At 41.1% G+C, this 26643-nt stretch overlaps 7 protein-coding genes and 1 non-coding gene across 8 annotated transcripts; 4 read left to right on the forward strand and 4 right to left on the reverse strand.

Annotated features, from left to right (window-relative positions):
* Nucleotides 1–5: 5 nt before the first annotated feature.
* LOC116253758 (5S ribosomal RNA) lies at nt 6–124 on the forward strand. Its single transcript, XR_004172526.1, has one exon. It is a non-coding gene; the product is annotated as a 5S ribosomal RNA (ribosomal RNA).
* Nucleotides 125–3060: 2936 nt separating this feature from the next.
* Nucleotides 3061–4439, forward strand: LOC116253089 (early nodulin-93-like). The gene is made up of 4 exons (XM_031627849.2): nt 3061–3507; nt 3676–3737; nt 3835–3910; nt 4201–4439. Exons 1-4 carry the CDS (start codon nt 3189–3191, stop codon nt 4284–4286), a joined length of 543 nt encoding a protein of 180 aa, XP_031483709.1. The 5' UTR covers nt 3061–3188; the 3' UTR covers nt 4287–4439.
* A 2946-nt stretch (nt 4440–7385) lies between these two features.
* On the reverse strand, nt 7386–8171 carry LOC116252967 (uncharacterized). The gene is made up of 2 exons (XM_031627629.2): nt 8011–8171; nt 7386–7845 (listed from the first exon to the last, which is right to left on the reverse strand). The coding sequence occupies exon 2, from the start codon at nt 7841–7843 to the stop codon at nt 7481–7483; it is 363 nt and encodes a 120-aa protein (XP_031483489.1). The 5' UTR covers nt 7844–7845; nt 8011–8171; the 3' UTR covers nt 7386–7480.
* Nucleotides 8172–10039: 1868 nt separating this feature from the next.
* Nucleotides 10040–14787, forward strand: LOC126410023 (B3 domain-containing protein Os06g0194400-like). The gene is made up of 5 exons (XM_050077593.1): nt 10040–10247; nt 13236–13440; nt 13516–13607; nt 14289–14461; nt 14539–14787. Exons 1-5 carry the CDS (start codon nt 10040–10042, stop codon nt 14785–14787), a joined length of 927 nt encoding a protein of 308 aa, XP_049933550.1.
* A 1426-nt stretch (nt 14788–16213) lies between these two features.
* Nucleotides 16214–19977, forward strand: LOC126410048 (putative B3 domain-containing protein Os04g0347400). The gene is made up of 5 exons (XM_050077683.1): nt 16214–16226; nt 17348–17686; nt 17848–18011; nt 18582–18917; nt 19855–19977. Exons 2-4 carry the CDS (start codon nt 17398–17400, stop codon nt 18885–18887), a joined length of 759 nt encoding a protein of 252 aa, XP_049933640.1. The 5' UTR covers nt 16214–16226; nt 17348–17397; the 3' UTR covers nt 18888–18917; nt 19855–19977.
* A 620-nt stretch (nt 19978–20597) lies between these two features.
* On the reverse strand, nt 20598–22945 carry LOC116253612 (pentatricopeptide repeat-containing protein At1g71060, mitochondrial-like). The gene has a single exon (XM_031628528.2). The coding sequence runs from the start codon at nt 22702–22704 to the stop codon at nt 21121–21123; it is 1584 nt and encodes a 527-aa protein (XP_031484388.1). The 5' UTR covers nt 22705–22945; the 3' UTR covers nt 20598–21120.
* A 643-nt stretch (nt 22946–23588) lies between these two features.
* On the reverse strand, nt 23589–24519 carry LOC126410024 (B3 domain-containing protein Os11g0197600-like). Its single transcript, XM_050077594.1, has 2 exons — nt 24514–24519; nt 23589–23900 (listed from the first exon to the last, which is right to left on the reverse strand). Exons 1-2 carry the CDS (start codon nt 24517–24519, stop codon nt 23589–23591), a joined length of 318 nt encoding a protein of 105 aa, XP_049933551.1.
* On the reverse strand, nt 24458–26534 carry LOC116253195 (putative B3 domain-containing protein Os03g0621600). The gene is made up of 4 exons (XM_050077664.1): nt 26102–26534; nt 24958–25338; nt 24637–24816; nt 24458–24554 (listed from the first exon to the last, which is right to left on the reverse strand). The coding sequence occupies exons 1-4, from the start codon at nt 26255–26257 to the stop codon at nt 24549–24551; spliced, it is 723 nt and encodes a 240-aa protein (XP_049933621.1). The 5' UTR covers nt 26258–26534; the 3' UTR covers nt 24458–24548.
* Between the last annotated feature and the right edge of the window lie 109 nt (nt 26535–26643).

Raw genomic sequence — 26643 nt, forward strand, 5'->3', positions numbered from 1 at the left:
TCTCTGGGTGCGATCATACCAGCACTAACGCACCGGATCCCATCAGAACTCCGAAGTTAAGCGTGCTTGGGCGAGTGTAGTACTGGGATGGGTGACCTCCTGAAAAGTCCTCGTGTTGCATCCCCAGAGAGGGGACATCTTGTCCCCAAATTTTGTTATATATTCCCATTTTATCGGCTCTCTTTCTTTCTCTCTCTCTTTATATATATATATATATATATATATATATATATATATATATATATATATATATATATATAAGATTCATTTTGATAAGCATTGTTGGACACCGCACAACCAGATACTCTTTTGTCACCTGAAACCATCTCCTATTACTGATAAGATAAAAAAAAAAATGGTCTAACGACAAAAGCATATTAGCCGATCTGGGTTCAGATTTTTTGGAAGATCAAATCATAGATCGATTTTGATGAGCATGAGTGAACCCTGCACAACCTCAAACTTTTTTGTCGCCTAATTAGTGAAACTAAAATGGAACGACAATTTCTTACTACTGATAAAAAACGAAGTGATCTAATTTTGTTGGCCAATAAGGACCGTAAAGAGTAAGTATCGAGCCTAGCCAAGCCAAGTGGGCTTGGTTCCCAGGGTCATGTTGGACTGACATTGTATTCGACTCAACGTTTCTCGATTTGCTAACGTGCTTTATGCGTTTCGGCAGAGAAGTCTTGAACACGATTTATATGTTCAATTGCGTCATATTGAATAATGTGGTTTTTTTAAGCACGTAAGAGTATTTGTAGTGTTATTTTTTTAGACTGGACTGCAAATTGTGAGTGCATGGTTCTACTCAGGTTCCAAAATAGCTTTGGATCAATAAGATAACGCAAGAGAGAAGAGCTTCCACCACCTTGGATATCTCCCCTCCTGCCCCTACTCCTATCAGTACTTAAACAAAAAAATATAAAATTAAATGACTCCTGCAATGGATGCCCTCTTACATTATTCTCTACAATTATTGTCAGACTTCTGAAAATGCAAAAAAAAAAGTGCCATGGTAGGCAGTGTAGTTGTGATGCAAAGATATTGCGAGTTGTTCATTACTAAAATAATATTTTATTTATATATTTTTTCATGAATACTTTTCTCTGGTCGGCAAAATCAAGCTGTAACGCCGGATCTGTAGAGCTGCGGCCTTTATTTAGTTTCGAATAAAAAAAGAATGGCGCCGGATCGGGCTCCGTGTCGTTGAACGAATACGAGCACAAGCACGGCTTAACTAGGGGTGAACAGCGAAACCTCGAGCTTGCTGCTTGAGCTCCAGAATAGTTGCTGGACACAAACAACTTGAGCTCCACTCTATAGTTCCGTGTTAAGTTGAAGGTGGATTAGATTAAGACTTGACAAATTCGTTTATAGAATTGATATTTATCGTTACGCGTTAAGCTTGAACTTGACTCTATTAAAACTCTACAAACTCGTTTGAATAAAATTGATATTCAACTTTATATATTGAGTTCGAGCTCAACTCGATTAAGGCTCAACAAACTCGTAAACTCGTTTAAATATATGGACCTGATTAAGGTTCGACAAACTCGATTAAGGCTCGAGCTCAACTCAACAATTACGTGTTAAGCTAGAAATCAACTCGATTATTTAATGAACTCGAGCTCGAGTTGTTATGCAAATGACTCACCTCAAACTCTTTCATGAGCTAGCTTTAACCAGTCCAGCTTGTTCACCCCTAATTAACACTTAACAATGCCGATTGTAGCGACAATGATAAATGACGAACACTTTCGTCGCAAGCATCAAACTTGATGACGCCTTGGACATGTATTTAATTATATTTGTAATAAAAAATACAAAAAAAGGCATTGTGGCCCGAAGGTCATTCAGGAAGGGAGACTCGTAATGCATTGAGAGCCAATGAAGGGTGAAACAAAAATCTTAACTGGGTTGGTACAACGGTATTAGGTAGAGACCTGTTTCAAACTGACATGGAAGTTGCCAGCACCAAGGTCGGTCCGACCTTTTGCTTTTTTTTCAGCCGTGAGTCAAACCCAGCTCTTCCAAAGATGAAACTGAAATACTATATAATTTATTCTTTTGTGAAAAGACACAGGAGCGTATGAAAATTTTGATACCCACAGAAATGCTGCAATGTCCAAATTCGGTGAACTGCACGCTGCACATCCTCATGTACGCATGCATTTCAGAGCGTGCTCATATTTACACACAGAAATGAGATTTCTGCGCTTTTTTTTATACGTGGCCTAAAAAGATAAAAAAAAAAAAAAAAATCACCTGCACACCAATTTTTAATGTTAATTTAAAATACACTCGTATTTCTGATAATGTATCTCATAGGTTATCATAGGCGGTTTAAAACCAAATTTTATCTACATTGCTAGGTGAAAAGTGTACAAAAAATTGCTAAAAACACTACGAACTGCTAATTACATTATAAACAATCATTAATGTTTGCAGCTACTTTTTAACGAGAAATATTTATGTTTAACTATGCACAGCACCTGACCTCTAGATCCACTTATTTGCTAACATGGATGATTGAAATATTTTCAACCAGCAAAGTTATCTTAAAATATTGTTGTTGTATTTGAATTGTGAAGTGCCCTAACATATATATTTTTTGTTACAAGCATTGTAGAATAATATAAACACGTATCTCTTATTACATGACTGATTAGATAAGATTATCAACAATTATGCAGTAATTATATAGTGCACAAGAGCAGCACTGAGCAGAAACCATGGGTGGCTTCCACCGTTTCCTTTCCTACTTTTTCTAACTTTCCTGAATCCCGAGAGCTGCCGTCGTTTCAAAGGGAGGAAAGGTTAGGCTGGCATCAATATCATCGTACGAATCACCAAAGAAAATGGGGCCACGTGCATCTAGCCATCCTTCCAACACTATCCCTTTTTTTTTTTCTTCTTTCTCAAAAGCTTCCTCTGATTTAACTTTCGCCTGTATTATTGGACTTGTGATCTCGAATTCATAAACCACGTTTCTTTCATTTATTGCTTTCTAGTTAAGCATCTCTCCCTCTCTCTCTCTCTTTAAATCTGAGGCGCATAATGCATTTTATGAAGATCTTAGTGATCATGACTTCACCAAAGCTGTGGGACGAATGGTAATTGTATTGTACTAAGAGAAGAAGAAGAAAAAACCAGAGGCTGATGGGGGCTTTGCAGGGGGCCGACCCATGTTTTCTCCTTTGTGTTTCTCGAAAACCAGAGAACTTCGGGCCTCTGCTGTTTCCTTTTGGGCATTATATATTGTACCAACTACTGCCCTTCCCTCGACCACCCACACATCACAATCCTCTGTCCCTCCTTCCAACTTTCCTGCTTCCAACCCAAGTTTTCTTCTTGCTTCTTCACTAGACCTTTCTTTCTTTTTTTACTCTCAATTCACACCTACTATGGCTGGTGAGTCTAGTGTGCAGGCTTCATCTCCGCTGGAGATGAAAGGTTTCGGACCTCTTGACCAGAAACTGGCTATGGCGAAGCGCTGTGGCCATGGTAACGCTTTTCCCACTCTCATCATCTTATACATTTTCGTCCTCTGAGATGGGTTTCTTTTTTTTTTGGCTCAAGGAAACTGATATGGTCTCTCGTATTCTTGATCTGAGGGCTACATTGTGCTGCTTTCTAAAGAGGACTAATGTATACTGTATTTGGTGATGACAGAGGGAGTGGTAGCAGGAGCAAGAGCAGCTGTGGTTGCAACTGTTGCTAGTGCAGTCCCCACTGTAATTACCTTTCTCTGTCTCTCTCTCTCTGAGCTCACTTTTCCCTCTGTATTTGCAATGAGAAGCTTACTGATGATGGCGTTACATGAAATGGCAGTTGGCAAGCGTGAGAATGGTACCATGGGCAAGGCGCAACCTCAACCCCACAGCTCAGGCCCTCATCGTCTCCTTAGGTATAAATCAATGCCCCAAACAACCCGTCTTCTCATCTCATGGACAAACAAGCAAAGAAAGAAAGAAAGGGTGCCTCCAGATCCTGTTTGGTATTAAAACAGGTCCTCTGTTCCCCGATCTTCTGTGGTCCTGTTTGGGTCCTGATCCGCCCATAACAGGCCACTAAAAAAATTAACCTGCTTCGGAGTCTGTGTCCGTTTCTCAGACCATCTCTTCACGATATCGAGATAATTTTTTTTGTTGTTTCTGTTTCCCAACTGTGGTTGGTTGGTATTTGATTTGGTTGCAGTGGCTGGCTCGGCATTCTTCATTGTCGCGGACAAGACTGTCCTGACTACAGCAAGAAGGAACTCCTTCAAGAACATGCAGCTCTAGATTAAACTTTACTTTGTATCTTTTCCTGCTACAAATTTTATACAGCATCTGCTAGTGTTTGTCGTTGGGTTATTTCATGGCTCTAAAGTCAGTACTATGTACAGGTTTCATCAGACAGAAATATATTATCGAGCTGGCAATATTTCAAAAGCCTTTCTGATCAATTGGAATGCATGCACAACCAATTATTTACTCCGGAAACTGAATTCTTTAGTTCTAATCTAAAGAACCTTAAGGACCTGCAACTAAATTAAAGGGTCTGCCTTTCCAGAGGAAAGCCAAGGGCGAGTACAACCTGTATGGGCCATGGCTGGCCGCAACCACGAGACAAAAAAAAATCAGCCTCCAGAATGGTAACACCTTCGGATTCTTTTGTAACCTGTTCTTCGAAACTTTTTGATCTGCCACTTCCAAGAAAATTGAATTGGATAACCTCACGATATTAAACCAGACACGTCGATTACCCGAATGCACATTATTTGATATTTTATCACGAAGAAAACCCAGTTTGTCATTCCAGAAATTATTTCCAGATGTCGATCATTAGAACAAAATCCAATCATATTCCAAACATGTTTTAAAATTTGTAAATTTAGATTCTATTCATACTTGGCCCGGGTTGAGATCAGCGTTTAAGTTCTAGTCTACTTGGGTTGAGACCAACAACTGAACTGATGTATTTGGTTACTGCTTAGTCAGACTCGGTACAAGAATTCAATATAAAATTGTTACTTAGTAATTGTACATAATTGTATGGTCGTTCCATATATCTCCTAGCATTAATTGGCAAACGAAGCATCCTGGTACTCTGCATCACGCTTACCATGTCACGATGTATGTTTAGCATGCCCTGTTTTGCCATTTGGTGTTAATTCGTCATATATCGGGCGATTTTGTTAATGTGAAACACCCTCAAGATGACTATCTCTAGAGGATTTAGGCAAACACAATTTATGATCAGGTGTAGAGCAATCAGTTTGGTGCAGTAAGATGATGTTTACGGATGGAGGTTTTGATGTTTAAGAATGAGGGAGGTTTTGCCTCCTGAACTGTAGTCAACACAAAAATGTGTATCTCCCCTCACCCTAACATACTCCGTTGCCTTTCCAATGTGAGTTTCTGGTTTGGCAAATTCGTGTCAAGACTCTAACTGTCGAACGTACTTACTGCTAAGATTTTCAGATCAGTGTTCTCTTCATTTCTACATCATGTCACATGTTCTAGAATCCAAATATTTCAGTACAGCTTGTTCCTAGGTTTTTCAAGAAAACTCTTATCTATTGTGATGTGGGTTGCTGGCAGGCTAACTTTCTTGGAGTACCTTGGAATGACAGATTTGATCCTTATCGGATCTCCGTTCTATCCCAACTTTTGGTATCAATTCCACTATCAGTGCTCTGTTAGGTGGATTAGAGTATTTTCCTGTCGTTTCACACCTGAATTTGTTACTTTTTCAGGCCTATGTAACATGGAACTTGAAAAAGCTCAGTTTATCGTCTATCATTCTTCCGACTGCTTGCAGTTTGTCTTTGGTGCTGCAAGAAAAGAATGTGATGCGATATGTTTGAAAAGGTCCGCAAGTACTTGAATAAAATGCATCTTTCATATGCATTTAGGTCCTATCATATACACTCGGTGTGTTTATGTCACGTAGTGTCGTGAAAGTTGTGACACCTGTCAACTCCCATTTATACAACTGCGTCATATCTGTAGCATATGCGCCTTCCAATATACCATCATCCAGAGTTGTGACATGGTTTCATGTCCTTTGCCATGGATTAAATTCTATATGTGCTAGTAGGCATTTTTGAAGGACAGAAGGAAAAAATACGACGTATTTGAAGTTCGAACACCGGCGATTTCTCGGCAGTATTTGGGCTCATGCTTCTGCCGGCTTCTAAAATGTTCATTCATATGAAAAACACTTCTCATAAACGAGAATGTTTGAGAATTTAATCTCCTAACTTGATTTATAAATGTTAAATGCCTTCATTACTTAACAAAGGGGTAATGGTTGAGGGACCCTTTCTCTCTGCTAATAGAAAATCCTCTCTTGTAACTCAATGTTTATACAGTGGCGATAGGTGATGAAACAGTGGTTTAGTGGATTGATGTTTGTTAGGCTAGCTGTGAAGAGTCATGTAAGAAATTACTTTCAAAAGCATGCTACCGAGATTAGACAGACTTAGACATGGATAAAAGATGCAACATGGACTTGGTTCAAGATGGGCATACGATAACAGAGCCCTTCGTTGGATATAGATGCTACAAACCATCAAATCATCCGATCAAGAACCCTGTTTATGACAAAATCTTTGCTGCAAGTGAAATATGACATACGTCTTTCATTATGTGGCAGTATCATGCTTACTTTTTCTTGGCAAGGAAGAAAATTTTTAAGAGCAAACAATAGAGTTGCTGAGATTTCGTCATTCACATGATACAGTGGTGGCTTAAGCAATTGAGACTTTGGTAAACAAATTATTCTCATCCTGCCAGTTCCTGTTTAAAGTCCAAGTGGCCTGCTCTACAGCATTAGCTTTCTACTACCATGAGACTCATTTATTGGTTGCTGCATATGTTCTCCTCAAAGGCAGTGTTCCATAACTTGGTAGAGTATCTTCCAGGTATTCAGCCTTGTGAGAAAGGACGTGTATCTCCCGTCTTAATCGGCCATTGAAGGTGATTTTATGAAGTTGTATATACCGGCGATTTTAGTCATTAAAAAAAAAAAAAAAAAAACAACAACAACGGCCAAGAAAAAATGGAAAAGGCATGGTACTTCATGGACTTCTAAAAGATATAACATGAACATCTATACCAAGCAACCATTGCAAGGAAGCGATTGCATTTCTTGGTACTGCCAGTGTCGGTCACTCAACTGGCACTTGAGCATTTGTTGCCTGTTAGCATCGTGATTTTCTGTCCCTCCGCCACCACCAATTATGCATTTAATTGGCAGCGATGGAGGCGATCAAAAAACCTCCTGATTCAATCTCCGTCATCAATTTTGCAGGCTATAATGGGGAATGAACCAGTTCTTGCAGGCCTATGCTTCTTACGAACCAGTTCATTGGAAAGAAAATTCATGCACTCTGATAAATCAAAAACTATTTATAGGCAAAGAAACCAAAATGGGAGTGGATCAACAGCAAACTTCCATGAAAATAATAGCTTTCTTGCAATTTGTTTCATTACTCTTCTTCAAGTGACGCTTCCACTCGGAGAAGAATGAAACCCACCGCCACGCCGACCAGAACAAGGCCATTCATGATTGCAGCAATTCGGAAGATCTCAGAAACAGCATTGCAGGTTGATGAAAGAGCCCCACCACCGCTTCTTCCTTTGGCTTTCGTGGAGTCAAGCACCATCGCGAAAGCCTTTTGGGTGCAGACGGGCAGCCCCAGGCAGCTGATCTGATTCTCAGCCTTCAATCCTCCAAAAGGACTGATGCCACCAATGTAGTTCACCCGGGTGCCCTTCCTCTTAGCAGAGCTGCTGCAAACCCTGCTGCAAGTAAGCAGTGCCTGAGATGCCGTCGCAGAGGCGGTCGCCATCTCTGCAATCCAATTAAAAGTAGTCAATCACTCACAAGCAACTGAAGGGCATAACCGAATCCAACACCCCTGACTTGCTTTTGAAAGTAGTAGAAATTGGAAACTAAAATGCGTAGAGAAAACATATAGGACGAACAAGTTCAGATGGGAAAGGAAGATCAGTTCACCTTAGTAAGAACTGATGGGTGCCTTGCTTGCTTTCTGTGCTTCTTCCTGAATTTGCAGATTGAGAAGCGTAAGGGTGCTAAGTATGAGAAGGAAGCCTGTGGATAAGACGAAGGTAGATGTGTGGTGGGCACAAGCCTTCTGATCCTCTCGTTGGAAATAACCTTTTCCTTTGCGGCCAATACAATCGGTCTCCAAATTCTCCTCATAGATGACTGTATTCACTATATAGGCAACAAGCCTGAAGCTTGAGCCTCACATCTTCGTAATCTAACGGTCTAAATCTAGAGCCTCCTTGTGGGACTCATTCCTAATGGCAGTACTATGAAGTACGTGAGATGAGATGAAGAGTACATCGCAGCATCAATCACATCGTCGGGTTGGACCTCTTTAATATAAGGTGATCCATATCCGGATCCAATTAAGGGGTTGCTGGCTGGGCTAGGCAGATTCGGACCGACGAGCATTTGATTTTGCAAATTGGGTCTTGAGGACTTGGATTCTTCAACTACCCAAGTTGGGCAACTCCCTCCTTAACCAGGCTGGTGTTGCCGATGCTACATCAGGTAATTTCGCATACCAATCTCCATTTCATGTACTTGGATGGAAGATGAAGAGAACTGAACATATAATTAAGTTGTGAAACTCCTGTAGGTGGACTTCTGAAATGCTTAGTGCTGATAAGCTTTGGTCTAATGGTTGTTTCTTTTGCCAAATTTTCTTCATGCTTCAGCCAGAATTTTGTGGCTTATTGACTCGATCTATAACTAAGCCATGTTTGTAACAGGCTGAGTTTCTTTATCCCTTTTCTTTTCGGAAGACACTCGGTATAGTCTTGTGCAGGCATCCAATGTTTTCAGTATCTAACCATGTATCTCGTTGTAGATTATCAGCACCTTAACATCCTCACTGCTTGTTCGTTGATGCTCAGTAATGTTCTTGAATCGTTGGTAGCAGAAGTTCTTTTTTTTTTTTAATCTTTTTTTTGGTTCACTCCATCTCCGTCTACCTGATTCTGGCAGTCGTCAAAATTTTGTGAAGTTTTGCCTACAATTGATTCCAGCTGATTGTAACTAGCGAGGACGCAGTAGACTGTCATTTGTTTTATATGAACATTTAAGAGAACTTGCCATACTATAAATTAATTATGACTGATGATTTGTGAATCATGATAGTAACTAAGTTTTAGCATGAAAGCAACCTTTTTGCTTTAACTGGGTTTGCATTGTGAAATTTATGGAGATTATGTTATACCCTACTTCCAGATCCATGAATTTTGAAGCACAAGTATAATGTTAAAACCATATCTCTCAAATCGACGTGTCGTTCCCATCCTTGTTAAATAAAAAATATGGTTGTACTTTTCGATTTGAGAATGTTTAATGCAATCTGACTTTTGTGATGTTATCTTTTGCGGATTCATTTTTAATTGAAAAAGTCCGGAAATGGCTTCTTCCCAATTCAAACATAACTTCAGTTTTGAATCAATTCGGCTGATTACTTGAAATTTTTAGAAATTGATTTCAATAACGACTGATTTTAATGACATTGAGTAGAAAGTAGTCTGGCTTCACCTGTCGATGGCCTGATAGAAATTGGTACCGAAGATTGAGAATTTTAATGCAGTCTGCCTGAGAATTTTTCAAAAAAAGAAGATTGAGAATTTCAACAACCCTTTTCTCGCACACCAACTTTTAATTGATGGTGGTGGTGCTTTCCTCCATTCCTTCGCAGTCCTACACCCTCTGGAGACGATACCGAGGAAAGCATGGTGAACCGCACAGAGCTCCTAGCTTTCCTTCATCCGGCAAATGTCGATAACGAACAAGATAAATGATGACGATGAGGAATCAAAAGCCCAGACCTGAAAAAGCCAATCCTTAGCATACATTATGGCCGCCTACTAGACTGCATGCAGTGAGCCATCTCTATGGCATTTATAAACCCTTGCTTATGAAAGCCATCTCTATGGATGCTGTCAAGTGTCAACAATGCCTGGAAGTTGCGTCAAGAGCACTTTCTTTCCGGGTAATGGAAGGGGAAACAGATGAAGCCAATTTTGGACTGGCCGGAGTTAGGAACTTAGGTCTACCATGGGGACTGTGTACCTGCAAGGAAATGTTCAATTCAACCTGCTTCTGGTTTGTAAGGTCTGTGATGGTCAAGTTGGTGCTGCTGGACTCATCAGGGATGATACTGGCAGATTTTCCTACGGCATCAGAAAACCTTCTCTATGACGGTAAGAAAAGGCAATTGTAGTGGGGCAATAAGCTGTGAAACAGGTGGTCTACGCCTCCATTCCAACACTTTTCCGTATTGTACCAAGGATACATATAGGACGAAATCGTGAAATTTGGTCTCTAGTCATCATCTTATTATCCAAAATTAACATGAACCACGGAAATGCCTTCGCAATGTTTTCGATGAAACAGAAAAAATTGATTTGACCTGCTATTTCCGGCGCCCCTTTGCAAAAGCTCAGCTGAAAATCCATTCGGTCGGCACTGTTCCTTTAAGACCTGGGAAGGATCGATTAGCTGCGAAGTTTTATGATCGGAGAAAGGGAATTTCAGATTGCGAGGTGGTGGCGTACGAAGCAATGTTGGCCGACGCCTGCCATAAAGGCCGATCGCGTGGCTGCCCATCTCTGCCTCGCTTCTGTTCCTCTCGGCCTCCGACCTGATTCTGATTGGCACGCGATCGTGGCGCAGAGTCCTGCGAATCCGTGACAGTCCCCTGTCATGACTCATGATTGGCCTCCAACCTGATTCACGATCCGCATCCTCTGGCGCAGAGAGAGAGAGAGAGGGACAGGAGGAATATTTTTCCACAGACACCCGCCAGATCTCTGCATCATTTCCATTTTCACCGTCTGACTGATGCGTGCTGATTCCTGTGCAACACCTTCCATTCCAGGCAAATGTCCATTACTCAATCGGAAAGGAGGCCTTGCTCCTTAGAAATCATAAAAAAAAAAGAATTCCAAGTTATATCTTTTAATTTATATTAATAAAAATAAGATTTAGGCTCTCAATTTAAATAAAGGGAGGAAACTGCCATATCAAACTTTGGCTTGGGTTGGCTCAGCTGTGATTGGCGTCGGGTTCGAGCCAAGAGGGATAGAGTCTCATCGTTAGAATAACAAAAACATGAATGTCTTACAAGTGAATATTAATAAGTGAATTTGTTAATCTTACCATGATCCCTATTATTTAAACCAAGCACCGTAATAACAAGTAGCAGCTGTTTAAGGCTTTAAACCAATGAAAACATGTATAAATTCAAGATTCTCTCGCTCTCTACAGGTCTCTTTATCTTGGTGCAACACCAAGTCCCGATAAAAGAAGAAAACAGAAATAAACCTGAAAAGAATCCTTTATTTTGGTTTCTTTTTTACAGAATCCGAGTTGCTATGTATTAAACTTCGGACACGAACTCGATTACATCCCAACTGCGAGGATGTATCTGTTTGTGTCCAGCCGGAGGACGTGCTCTGTACCTGCGATTAGAAAGCGTAGGTCTGCATGTGGGGAGTCTGTGTATGAAGAGACTTGAAAGGGGAAAGAAGTGAAGTGATAAGAAAGGAAAGAGGCGCTCATCGTCTGCATTGCTTCCTAGAAGAACAAGTTTACGGGTCACGCGAAGCGCGTCTTTGGCATATTCCTTGCGATTCTCATGTATTGACAGTCGACGGAACAGCAAAGTGGAGGGACCTTGTGTCCTGGTGTGTGAGGTAGGGCCTCCCGCCGACTTCCTTTTCTCCGCCATGTTTACTTCACCCTTCTCCTCCTCCTCCTTCTGAACTTCATCTTTTTCTGTATTATTTGCTTCAACTTCTTCTGAGCTTCATGTTTTTCTTTGTTATTTGCTTCAAACTGTTTTAGAGGATTGCCCAAGTCCTAAAAAACTGCATCTATCTACGCATATACGTGTCTTTGCATGTGTATGTGTTTTCCCGTATAGCCAGAGACTGGTTTCTTAATTTTATTATGTAGAAGTTTATGAAAGCATGGTGTCGATTCATGATGACGTTTGGAAGACTGGTAGTTTGTAGTGACATCTTCCGTGTTGTGTAACAAGCAAGACAAGCACAAGGCTGAGTTATGACAAGTTCTGTGCTATATTATGCATTGAACTGAAATGGAGTGGAAACAGGGCAATAACAGCGTTTAACTTGGTTAGTTGCAGAGAGCCTTCTAGCCTTCATTTGTTAACCTGTTGACAGCTGTAATTGTTGAGCTGTAAGAATAGTGTAGAAGAAATTGCAGGGCGTTCTTTTTAACAGGCAACATGAAGTGCATCGCCTTTACATGGAAACCATATCTGAGGCCAGTAGTAACAATAATATTGTCAGAGGCTGGTGGGCTCTTATAATTTAGTTTATTTATATGTTAATGACTCCATACAATTTACTTTATTAATATTGGTGGCCCTCAAATCTGACTTTCTTTTAAGGATCTGAAATTGGACAGATGAAAATTGTTGGATAATAGTTTTTCTTTTAAAAAAAATTCCTCGTACGAGAGACTGTACCGTGGGAGGTTATTTGAGGGGTCGCACCAGCGGTGGCTGTACTCGATGCTTCTCTTCTATTTTTGAAGGAACTTTTCTGTTCTGCTAAAGGACACGGTCCACCATTTTCAAGGAGTTCCTTGGCGGGCAGCCTAACGAGTGTGCATGAGAAGGTGCTGCATGGATTGCAGGAAAGAGGTAGGCAACTCTTCCCAGAGCAATGGCCGGGACAGTCGACCGTGCTTCTTCACATTGCTTATAGGCGATTTCACAAAGAAGTTGGTAAGTCAGCTTTTCTCCCGGTTTCTGTGTATGCTACGTAGCAACGCGCGAATTAGATGTTGGTCGCAGCTTTGAGTTTTATTAGAAATTGCAGCTTTATCTCATTGTTGTTAAGTGAAAGAATTGTAACCTTCATCTTCTCATGCAGTGGATTCCACCATGTTTTGCGGACTATCTCATAACAGGCAGGGCCATCTTAAGGGGTCCTGGTGGTGATGTTTGGAATGTTTTGTTGAAGAGGAAGGGTTGCAGATTCTTCTTTGGAAAGGGTTGGAAAAGATTTGCCAGACAACATCGACTAAATACAGCGGATTTTTTGATGTTCACATATGATGATGCTTTGGAATTTAATGTGCTAATATTTGACAGCAGTGGGTGTGAGAGAGAGGACGCATTTTTGTTAGAAACAGGGCAAATGCGGATAAAAATGAAGAACAGAACAAGCGGCAGAATGCAGGGAAAAGTATATCCAATGAGGCTTATGTTGATTCCATCTCAATGGGAAGAGGGGAAACCAGTAGCCATCAGAAGCAAGGAAAACTAAGCGGATACTCATCGGAGGTCATCCCGAAGCCAGACGAAGCAGCTTTGCAGGGTAGAGACAATTACATTAATCCCTTGTGTGAACAATCCGAAAGGTATTCATTGGTTTCTAAGCTAAAAGTCTTGTGTGGATATTCTCCGAAAATGATGGCATGTGTGGACTTTTGCAGATCAGATTGCAGGAAGCATCCCGTTTATAGATCCCAAAGGTGGAAAGAAAATGAGAAAGTTGCAAAAGTTGGTTGCAGATATGCATCTGGCGGTATGAAATTTCTTTGCTCAATCACGTTAAAATAACACCTACTAGAGGATGAATAACAAAATCAGGAATTATATGATCAGTTTTCGTGCCATAGAGTGTTAGTCAAGTAAAGACGATACGTGTACTGCTGAAGTCAAACTATAAATAAAAGACTTTCTCCCATCTACAAAGATGTAGGACTCATATTTAATCTAATCACCTTTTCATCAAGTTGGTAGTTTCATGAGCAGGCAACTAAGTCATCAGTCCTTGAGAAAATTTCCCTTCAGAAGTCGAGCTTTTAATCTTGAATTGAACAACGCATGGAATTCTTCATTTGGGTTCCTGTGAATGCAAATATATGCAGAAAGCATACACCTATATAACCATATCAACCATGGGTCAATACTTTTCCATAATGGGGATTTTAACTATTTGTCTTTTGTTCACTGAGTTTTTCTAAGGATAACAAGCTATGATATATGAAAGCAGGTCCCTTTAGTCAAGCTCCTGTAACGCCACAATCCATCTACTATTTGATTCTCAGATTTTCTTTCTGGTCCGTTGGTGATTGGCTTATCTATATATCCTTGACCGTGTTTTTTATGAGTCCAGTGTCCACATCTCAGAACTTAGAATTAGTTTATGGGGATTCAAATCATTATAAAAATTATTTTAGGATTTGTTTCCATTCTGATGCAGCTGAAGTTGGTCGGCAGAACCAAACGGGCACCTCCTCCCTGTCAATTATAAGGCCACCTGCAACTATGGAAGAGAAATCAAGAACTCTGATAATGGCTAGTTCCTTCCACTCTCGGCATCCCTTCTTTATTTCTCCCATGCGCCGATCAAGTGTTTCCGACCCATTTAAGCTGGTAACATCTTTGCTTCTCTTCCTGTCTCCACCATGAAAGATTTTTACCTTGATGTTCCTGCTTTTGTGCACTTGCAGCATATACCAGCCAAGTTTGCTAAAGCGCATCTCGTTATGAAGAACACGAAAGGCATCCTTCGAAATGCAATGTCCGGAGAATGGCCAGTTTCCTGCTACTATGACGAGAAACGAGGACATATGTTGTCTGCGGGCTGGCCAGGTTTTGTTCGTGCACATTCTCTGGTGGAAGGTGATGCTTGTGTTTTCGAGCTTCTTGAAGAAGAAGGTTTGGTTCTGAATGTCATCATATACAGAATGGCAGGATGAAACTATGCTCGTGTAGAGGAGAATGCTAAATGGCTTAGATTTCTGTTATGCTTCGCACATTTGTTTTGACATTGATCAGACTGCAAATTCAGATTGTGTCTGCTATGCTGGAAACGTAAAATCTTGCTGCTTTCTCATGCATCATTACTATAATTAAAGTATCTGTTATGCTGGAAACGTAAAACCTTGCTGCTTTTTCAAAACATTTTGGAAAATTTTACGAAAATGAGCTCAACATGTAGCCTACTTTATATTTGCAGGACTAGTCTTTGGCAAACTATATTTAGGTGCCTACATTATAATTTAATTTTCAAAGGACTGCTCGCACTGACCACCACCCAGTTAACCATAGTAAGTGAAACCCGCCCAATAATCTTTCCAAGGTAATCTTCTCAACAATTTATGAATTATCAACCACATAACACTTAAAGGACCATCAATCAAGCTGGTTGAATAACTAATTATAAATTTATATAATCATTATGTTTAATTAATTCCGTGTTCCAAAAAACTAGTACATAAACTGCCTATCAAACATTAACAATTTTCAATAAGGTTGATCGCATAGCTAATTATTAGTCCACATGAGTTCGATCGATTTATATATTTGAAAAAGCTTATACATATGCTGCTATCAAAATAGTGCTTATAAGAAAGGTGAATGATGAAAATAGTTAAGCCATCATTGCTGGTGAGCATTCACGTCGCTCGCTTAATGATGGGACAGAATTTTAAGTAACTTGTGTCGAGTTCATTAAAATTTCATGAAGAAATTCAATACAGACATATATTAACACCTCAATACCTTTGGCCAAGATCTAGCGTCCAAATTTTTAAAAATGAGCTTTAATTGTAAAACATGTCCATAAAACTTTGGAAAGAACTTAACAAGGATGAATATGGCAAAATTAATCAAAGAGGGAGAGGAAGGGAGGGAGGGAGGGAGATACTTATGGTTTGTCGCTTCAGTCCAACTAACCAAGGATAACCCGCCAAAACAGAACGCTGAATTACAGAGGCCAAAGGCAAGATCCTCCCTCTTACGGCTGTCTGGCAGGAGAAGTGATGTAGAAGACAACCGTCCCTTAAACCATGATGATGATGAGAAGAATCGCTTCCTTCTTTCCGTTTCTCTAGCAAGTGTCTCCCGTCCGCCTTCTCTACCATGCCATAATTACCACGAGCTTCTTTCTATTAATGGTTTCATTTATTAGTACAATCTCCCCTCTCACTCTCTCTCAGCCTTCGACCTTCGCTATTTATTACTTCTTTGATGTGAGAGGCAGACCCTTCTGCTTTCTCTTTTTGTTTCGTGGTGAATTGCCTTGGAGAGGATTCAGGGTAGAGAAATGGTGGAAACTTGTGAATGTGATGGCTGCGTGCGGAGGAAGAGGCCTCACTTCTTCAAAGTCCTTTTAGAGACCTCCCGGGCGCAACTGGTACCATCCAGTTTTTCTTTTTTTCGCCATTTGGTTTTCCGGGAATGTCACATAAAAATCGCCAAAACAACAATTTCCGGCACACCATGCCGGGGTTTCTCCTTCTTCTTCTTCTTCTTCTTCTTCTTCTTCTTCTTCTTCTTCTTTTGCTTCTTCTTCTTTTTCCTTTCGTCAAATAAGAAGTTTGATAGCTTCTTTCGTTGCTTCTCATCTCAAACGTTTCATGCAAGGAAGAATGTCGCTTTCATTTTTGAACATGGTTTGCCAGGAACCAACTTTTGCGTCCAACTTTTGGTGTGTTCCTTTTTTTTTTCTTTCATCCCCTGTTCATCACATTGAATTTGTAATTCAGAAACGAAAACATTGTGGATTTTTCTTACAGCTAATATTTTCTGCGCATGCTTTTGTTAAGCGTTGGATGTGCATATTCTCTTACTCGTCTCCCTGAATGATGAAGTGAAACCTTAATTACCTCAATGACACAGTGCATGTGAAACTTTTCTTTGGTTTAAATTCACAGAAAAAATTGGGCAGGAAAAGACTGCTATCGCGATTGGACAAAATGAGTTGTTTGCGTAATTTGAACTGTACCATCGATCGCTTACCGACTTGGCTGTCGGATCCTCCAACTCTGTTTATTTACCAAATTTTAATATTGCTTTCCGACCTTTGTTTTGCTCCTAGGTGACGTTTTGGTGAAGTTTCTCACAGATGTTTGTTGCACTGTCATGCCCTGCGTTTCATGCAAACTTCATGTTTTTAAATTTTAAACCCCCTGTAACTTCGTGATATTTTTATTAAGATCTAGTTCTCTCATTTACTCGAGTCCTTAAAGTAGTTTGTCTAGTTCTCATTTACTCGAATCTTAATGTATTTTGTGAGAAAATTGTTCTTTCTTGGACTGGTCATGAACATTTTGGTACATGTTACGCTCGTAGTCACAGAAACTTGCTTCCCTTTTATGAAATCCGTCTCTGCAGCTGATTTGGTTACTTTATGTTCATTCCCAGAATTCTATCCTGATGTAATATTTTTGAAAACGTTTTCGCTATTCCTCTTGTTGCAGTATGGTTTAATTTAAGGTTCAAAACTAATCTTTATCTTTCAGCGGCTCCCCCCAGCATTTGCCCATCATATTGGGAAGGTGTCATCACCTGTCATACTTGAAACTATGGCTATTAAAAGCTGGCCAGTTGAGTTAACCAATGATAGCAGTGGTTTGGTATTTAAGAATGGCTGGGAAGACTTTTATAAACATCATAGTTTGGAGACAGGTGATTTTCTGATATTCAGATACAACGGGAACATGCACTTTAGCGTTCGTATATATGGTAGAAGTTATTGTGAGGATAGTTATATTCTTACGGATGAACATCAGGGAGGTATGAACCATTTGGACATGCCAGTTCACCTGCCAAGTCTCAGGCCACAAGGCGGTGATGATGAAGATGATTGTGTTGGTATGAGTTATTTATCTCTATTATTCAAATTTATTCAGCTTCGGGATCTTATGAGAAACTTCTGTTCTGAAATATTTGTTTCATGAAAAGCATACTGATTGCAGTATGTGTGCTTATTCTGTCTCATTCACTTTCATTCATGCCAAATTTACTTTTTCCAGAGCTGTGCAGCACGTGCCGTGGAAGTGGCATTGCGCGCGCAAGTGGTAAAATTGTGAAGAAGCCAGACTCCAAGGCCTCGGTTGATCGTAAAAAATTTTTGCCAGGATATCCTTCTTTCAAAATCGTTCTTAAGCGGGAAGGCGAACACGTTCAAAGGAATGTGGTATGTGTTCTTTCACTGATAATCATTGAATTAATATGTTATGGCATGTAAGCATTGAGTTTGATGAACATGGCATACACATATGTTCATGCAGCTAATCATAGAATGGTGGCTTAGTTTTGTTTTGAGTGATGTTCCTGCAGCCTATCTAAATCAGCAATATGAATTCGTAGCTTGTCCTTTATGGTAGTGGTTCATGTACATCAGTACATGTACACATTTTGGATGCTTCTAGTATTTTGCATAAAACTCGTGCTATTTGTTGCACAGAAAGTGCAAGTTCTTTGAATGATTAGGATAAACCAGAAGAATCTCCTGCAGTTATGAAGACAATTTCAGTTGTACACTCAATTGATAATGTATATGCACACATTTCGGATGCTTCTAGTATTTTGTATGAAGCTCTTACTATTTGTTCCACAAAAAACTGAATTCTTTGGATTATTAAGTATGCATTATGTAAACCAGCGGAATCTCCTGTAGCAATGAAGACAAATTCCTGTTTACGTTGTACAGTCAATTGATAATACGCTAGGGCTTCTTTCAGTAATGCTTACGTGTCCTCTACAGTATGTTCCAACTTCATTCGCAAGGAAATACATGGTCGGAGAACTGGAACCCAAACCCACTGAAAAGCGACCGGGACGTCGGGCAGTTAAAGTAACCCTTTGTAATCAAAGTGATCCGAGTGTTGAAGTTTGCAATGCTCGACTGGTTGCAAGAACAACCAAATACAAGGTGGAAGATTATAGGATCTCTGGTGGTTGGCCAAAATTTTGCAAGAAGAGCAGGCTAAGATGTGGAGACACATGCACTTTCGAACTCACTGGTGAAAGATCAGGCTTTAATGTTTATGTTCATCGGGGCAGACGCTAACAGAAATACTTCTGGTTGATTATATCGTTTGTAAGTCTCGTCTCGTAGCCATCTTTGGATGCAATACTCTCTTCAATTGTTGGTGCATGTATGCTCAAGCTTAGTTTACATGTAGGGCTGATGAAGAACAGTTAGTGATTTCACCCTATTAACCACAAACATATAGTGATCAAATAAAGGAAATTGAACTAATTTTTGTTCTAATTGTCTTCGGAATATCATTATGCTACATGTTTGTTTAGCAGGGTAAGTTGCTCTGCTTTGTGCCATGTCTGCTTACATTTTTACTGTTGCTGCATTAACAGGAAAAGCCCAACATAGTACCATCTCAATTTAGAAGCTTAGCAAATAAAGATTTGAGAAGATAATTGATATGAAGTACGAGTACAGATTCAGATTATAGAAGAAAATCGAAATTGTTCTAGTTGTACTTCATATATGCAAGTAAACAAAGAAGTTTAATGCTGCATATGAGCATGCGTTTGCCATTTTTTTTTGTGTCATATTGGAAAAAAGGTTGAAACTTTCTTGGCGTGTTTATATAGCTTTCCTTTACCAATAAAGTATGACTGCTGCTTTTGCTGGTCTCCTGTTCGAATCTGCATGGTTTCTTATGATGATAATGCGACTCTTGAACTGTCCTGTTCTATGTATTATTGAACTTCCTCCGAGATTCGTACTTGGCTTCAAGGTTCATCTTTCTTTTGATGAGTGGAAATGATAATTTCTTGTTGTAAAAACCCTTCCAGTGAAAGAACTGTTTGTAACGAAAATTGCTGGCTTTTGTTCAACTATCATAAAATATTAGCTCGGTCAATAAGGCTACCATCTGAACTTTCGACATTGACATTAGTGCTTGTTCTTTCTCCAAGATACTTATGCTTGGTTTTTGGATTGCGTAGTCGTTTTGTGTGCTGTCTAACTGCTATCCTGCTTTCCGTTTTGGGTGCTTTTGACTTGACCTCAGAGTGTTCGATGCGGTCCACCTCTGCATATATCACGATCGGTGTCTTTTATGTTCCTGTGGTGTTGTTCGCCTTTCCTTCAAAGCTTGAATGCGTTTTCGACAAGTCAAAGCAACAAGTTTGTCAGTACATTCTGCGGAAGGCTTTTTAGCTACATGCTGTTCACTATCCTGTCAGACACCTCCATCCGCCAGGTCTCAGCAGTCATGGTGGGAGTGAAGGATGGAGAAGCTTTTGTCTTTTCCTGAGCTTGAACGGATTCTTGTAATGGAGGTCCTCATTTTGGTTGTTTTAGGAAGCTCCAATGGTGGAGCATCAATGTAGCTTGTCTTACTGAAACGAACTGTTGTGTTCATAAGTATGGATGCAATACCTGTATATGCATGCTTATGCATGGATCCGCGCCATGAGAATGTGAAGAGTGCGAATGCGAGCAACAGCTGCCTTCTGCTACGCCAAGTTTAGATGGTAGAGAAGTGTCCCGATAGATGCACTCCATCTACTCTTCGGCCTTTTATTCATCTTACAAATATCATGGCTTCTCAAACCTTCATTTCTTGCATTCTTTTGTTTCTTCTAAGCAATGAAAGTGCTTACGACTGAAAACCTGCTAAATTTTTTCGTTTTTTCTATATTTTGCTTCTGCCATTTTTTCAGTCATCTTTCTCGATTTGCAAAATTACACATCATGAACAAAGACTATCACGAGCTATCCACGCTGTTTTTAAACGCCAAAGGCCCAAAAGAACTAAAGAAGCATTGGTGATATATTTCTTTTCGTGAAATTCACTTACCCAAGTAAATGGGCAACTACACCTCACAACCAAGGATTCAAGACATGACCATAATCCAACATAGTCAGATCATGCGACATACACCATTCAAAATCTCAAGTTACCCTGGTTTTGCTGATAATTTCCTTAATTCAAAGCAGTCCTAATTCCCATCGACGTGGTTAGGCTTCCATGAACGTCCGGCTGAGGATCTTACGCCACCAGCAGGAGAGGTTTCCTCGTGTTGCTAAACTAAAAAAATCCCCATTTTTGGCCCTTCTGGTTGCATCGGAGAGAATGCAACTCCTGCTACCTCAGGTCACCTTCCACGCTGAAGAACAAGGAGTTTACCTTGTTTCTTGACTCCTTTATCGGAGTTGCCTGCAGAGGCGGCTTCCCTGATCATCAATGGAGCAACTTGAACGGCCTCTGATCCCAAAACTCTCATCCTCGTCTCATTTTTTAGTTGCCCATCAGAATTACTCACATTAGTAATCAACCATAAAGAGGGACTTTCCTCAGTCTTTCCATCTTCATGGTCAGATTGAAAGCCAGATCCTTCTTTCCATCATCCAAGAGACACTGCTTCAGCTTGCTGAACATCGGCCCTGGCGGCCGAATCCCCTTCTGCAGCATCTCCTGAAAGTAATCACAGGCTTCCTCCATCCGATTTTCGTTACAGAGCCCGCCGATCAGCGCCGAGAACATGTGCATGCACGGCATTACGCCCCTTTCAATCATCTTCTTCCACACTTTCATTGCCATGTCCACCTGCTCAGCCCCACAGAACATGGTCACCAGCATGGTGTACGTATCCAGATCAGGCTCACACCCGCCTTCTTCCATCTCCTTGAACACCTCGTACGCCTCTGCCGATCGCCCTGACTTGATCAGATGGCGCAGAACGATGCTATAGGTACGGGAGCTCGGCGGAACGCCTGAATTCCGCATTTCCGCTATCACTCTGAACGCGTCGTCGAACTGCATTGCCCAGCAGTAAGCCCCCACGAGCGCGTTGTATGTAGGAAGCCCAGCAACGAATCCCTTCGCTTTCGATTCTTCGAAGAATCCGATCGCCTCGTCGAGCCGCTTCGCCGATCCCAGCCCGTTGATCAGAGTGCAGTAGAGGTGCGGGCTCAGCTGACGGTTCTTTGCCTGCATCTGCCGGAATTCCCGCACGGCAGCATCGTAACGCCGGTCTTTGCAGAGGGCGTTTATCAGGATGCCGTGGGTGACGACGTCGGGCTCGAAACCGGCGGCCTTCACACCGCGGTAGATCTCTCTTACCTTCTGCAGATCATTCTCGCTCCCCCACGCCTCCATCAGGATCGTGTAGGTCTTCAGATCGGGCTGAAACCCTTTCTTCTTGGCCTGTTCGAAGACCCTCTGAGCCCTAGCGACGTTCCGGGACTTCGCGATCGTGTCGATGAGGCGGTTATAGTCGGCGATCCCAGGCTCGAGCCCGAACTCCCGCATCCGGTCGAAAGCCTGGACGGCCTCGTCAGGCTTCCTCGCCCGCGCGTACCGGCGGGCGATCAATAGGAAGGTGTCTCTGCTCAGGACACCAAGCTTGTGCATGGATTCCACGAGGGACCAGATCAATCTAAACTGCTTAATCTTGCCGAGGGCGTCAATCAGGGCGTGGAACGATCCGGCCGTGTAACGGAACCCTGCCTGCTTCTCGGCCCACCGAAAGAACCCCAACGCGAGCATCCCGGCATTCCCGAGCCTCTTCAGAACCTCCTCAGCGAGCTCTGTGCTCACGGTGGCGCCCGACCGGTCAAGCACCGAGGCGACGCCGGCGCTGTCTGTCTGCCCCGCCAGCAACCTGCATATGCCACTGGCGTCTTCGGGGATGGAACCCTCCGGCCGCTCAGGAACTCCATGGAAAGAGCGGGGAGGGAACCCAAGCTCCAGATGTACGGCCGCTGTTTCTCGGTGGACTATTAGGGTTTTGATGGGGTTTGCAGGGATAGCGGGATAGCAGGACTGCCCCAGGATAGACGACGGAGAGACAGAGGAAAAGGAGGACGATTTGGGGAGACAGCGGACGACGGTGGAAACCCTAAAACGCCTCATCTTCGCTGAAACCAGAGAGATTGGTTCGTCTCTTCGATATATTATCAACACTTTGGTGTACAACTAATAATTTTACAATTCATTTGATGAACAAGAAATCTTCAAGAATAAAAACTTCGGGGCGAGCGTTGAAGATGAATGCCCAAAAGTGACAACTGGGATTGATTCTGAGGACTCTTGAATTTACTTCACTACTCAATGATTCTATGAATTTACTCCACTACCCAATGGTTGGAGTAGATACTTATAGCACCAAACTTGTGTATTCGTTCTTGAATCTGGCCTCATCTTGGAATAGATTTATGGAACAAACGACCCCAATCGGAGTAGATGCGTAAAGAACTAAACTTAGGTGTTCATGAATCTGCCCTTAGATTTATGGAACAAACAACCCATCAGATTCGTTAGTAGCATTTCAGCTAAGTTTATTACACCAATCAAGGTCTCTCTATTGCTAGTTTTAACTATTCGAGGAGACGAGAGACCTATGCTTTTCGTAATTTCAGATGCCGTACACCAACAATGTTAACGGTTTACTCATGTTACATGAACTTTCAATAAATCAATACTTTCTTAGATTTTCAAATATAATCAATAAGTAGTTAGTTCGATGATACTTAGATGTGGATGTGTAGAGAAAATTGATCACCTAGTAATTTCAAACCCCATGTTAACAAAGAATAATTAGGGTAGGGAGAGAGAGAGAGAGATAATAGAACAGAGCAGCTGTTTGTAGAAACAGATAATTACAGACCTAGGAGAGGCAGATAACTACAGATCTAAGGGACAAATAACCACCAAATAACAGCATGCAGCAAACCAACTATCTGCAGTGAAATTGGATCCAAAAAATTAAGCGAATGTTCACAAACATTACACGTCGATCATTTTTTGTTTCCTGCCCTGAGTCCACGTTTGTGTTCTTTGAATTGAAGTGGAGTTATTTCTTCCACCACCCTGAAAATATGCACATCGATCATGGGGTACACATGTTCAGTTAATTCGAAGACGCAGACATCCCCTTCTTCCAGATTATGAGCAACTGAAAAGGGACCCCAGCCATGGCGAATCTGACCACGATGATCAGAAGGCCTTCGAGAAACTTTAGCTGCCCATTTCATGCCACTAGGACCCCGAAGAGCTACCGCAGCACCGTGCCTCAAGTCTACTTCACGCAAGAATGATCTAGGAATGTTCTGCAGAACAATGTCATTGTTCAAGTAACAGTTAGAACTCGTTAGAGAAAGACAGAAGTAGGAATCAAGCTCATCATTCAGGTAAACAGCAAAAGAATGACATAAAAAGTTCAACACATGAACTGCTCAAGTGAAGATCTGCTCTAGGGCGTTTTTCTTGTTAGTTAGCAGCATAGAAACTGCCACCAGCCAAACATATAGCAAGGAACCGACTGTCAGAAATAGATTTTGAAGATTCCATCCTATCTGCCCGAGTGCTGCCCGAGTTCAAAATGTTAGTAAGGTGGAGTTCAAAACTATTGACTCATCAATCCAAGAACCAAAGGTGGAAGCAGGCAATGAAGTGAACGAGACTGATAATCTGCACTTTGGTGTAGTTGCAAGCCTAGTTTCTGCCAATCTCCTTATTCTGATTTCAGCAGGACCCTACCCACTAACACTTCAATCTGTCAACCAAACTTATTTCTGTGTGTAAAGACGAGCTTATTCTCTTTCGTAAGCCACATACGAGTAGAACCTTTCAAAAAATGCAGAATCAACTTCTGCTGCTTGTTCTCTGAATCAGAAAAGCTCCCATTTGGCAGCCAATGTAAATTCACGTACATGTGCATACCAACATCTTGTACTTAATAGGGCCAGGTAAGTTGACTATGACTGCAAAATATGAGGAATTGACCTTTATTCGAAGCAAAAATGGAGCATATTGCAAGAAGGAAGGCATTTAGGGAAAACTTACCAATGCAAAAATCTCATAGACATTTGTCCGAACCATCTTAGAAAGAAAATGAGGCCGACTTAGCTTCAATGATGCGGCAGCGCTAAGTGCTCTGTCTCTTTCTTTCTGAATCACAGGTTGTCTTTTTGAAGCATAACAATATGATCCCATTGTCGCAAGTTTATCAGAATGACAAGGTACCTATTTGATGAAGCAAGTTCAAATTAGAAGATTTTCCCTGGTTGTCTGAATTGCTAATTAGGAAAATTTATCATACTAAACCTATCAATTTCAAAATATAAAAGCACCAGGACAAGATGTTTTCTAGTTGGTCTCTTCAACCTCTTGATGATTCACAATTTCGCTCTGAGTTCCTCTCCAAACACGAAGGCCATTTGAAGGATCTCCACGTGGATCATAATGTTCTTCATGTTCCTTCTTGCCTATCCTGACGTTCTTGTGAAGATATGCAGGTGCTCTTTCACATCCACTCCTATCAAATATCTTGACATCAAAATCCAAGTAATCGTTGTATCTGAACATTAGAAAGTCTCCAAATTGTAGGGAATGACATGCAACAAATGCTGGCCAACCATTGCCAATGAAGACAGCACTGTTACATCTGTACAGTTTCACAGGCCAGGGGCTACCAGTGTGGCTTTTTATGGTGGCGTTGGCAAATCTGTAGATCTTGATGTGCTTTGCCATGGCTGGAGGAATGCACTGCAAAAGCAAAAAGCAAGCAATTTAACACTGAAGGTGAGATCCATATCACATATATCCAGATTTCTCATCTGATCTAGAATGCTACATGCATCAAGTGTTTTGAGACAGGAAGTAATATTTGAGGTTACTATCATCATGACCGGTTCTTTAAGATGAAAGATTTTGATTTTATATAACTTACTATACTAAATTGCTACGTAGCCAAAGTTATATCATTTTATAGTACTTAGTATAGACTTATGGTGTTTACAATAATTTATAGGTGTTATCTTTTCATACCACAAAATGTCTACTAGTATAAATTAAACACGATACATCTATACTAAGTTATATAACATTATAAAACAGTTACTACGTAATACTTCTATACTAAGTTACTAACCATTAAAAACACACACTAAAACCTAGCTGCTAACAGCCGAACAGAAAAGCATACATGATACACTTGCAGTAACAAATATATACAAAATAGCCATACAAAATGCATCTGCACTGAGTTACTAACTAGACAGAACCTAAAAGCTCACTGCCTACAAAGGGAAAAGACAGACACGCTTGAAGATGCATAAAATTTTCCCATGACATATCAAAACACTATATCACACAGGCACCATATTTCCAGGAAATGCTTTCCGAAGGAAGTAAATAACAAACAACCACCACCCAGAAATTGCAGGGAAACCAACGGAGACCAACATTCAGTATTTCAGAAAAGTTAGGAATGAAAGAAAACAGGAGATGTGACAATTCTTTTTCTTACTAATTTGGAAGCAAAATCCCCGATCATAATCTTAAAGAAGCACATTCCCACCGCCTCCTTCCCTTTCTTTTGGATCCCTTCTGCAAACCAACCACATTCTCCGCGTTTCTTCCCGACATTCCCTAAAGACTTTTTCTCTCTTTGGGAGTTCACCATCACCGGAGGCTAGGAAATGGCGACAACTCCACCTCGCACCAAAATCTCTTATACCCAACTCCACCACAGAGCTCAGATTTCAAAAAGCTCGACTCCCCACGAGAATCTAAGCACTCATGGAGGGAAATCCGCCATGACAGTAAGACGAGTAATCACCTTCAGTGTCTGAATCAATCCTAGTAAGGGACGTGAGGATCGACCTGAAGGATTTTGCAGCTTAAAAATCAGACTCCATGTTCCACATGTCCATGCAGACCTCTGCAACAACAGAGGAGTTCACGTCGGTCCTAATTGAACTGAAAAGACCCCAATTCACCAACTTGACCGGTCACGGGACAGGCCCGGCCACGCACACGTCCTACACGCATTCACCGTTTATGAAGTAA

This window comes from Nymphaea colorata, chromosome 4 (assembly GCF_008831285.2).
Source record: "Nymphaea colorata isolate Beijing-Zhang1983 chromosome 4, ASM883128v2, whole genome shotgun sequence".
Classification (NCBI taxonomy): Eukaryota; Viridiplantae; Streptophyta; class Magnoliopsida; order Nymphaeales; family Nymphaeaceae; genus Nymphaea; species Nymphaea colorata.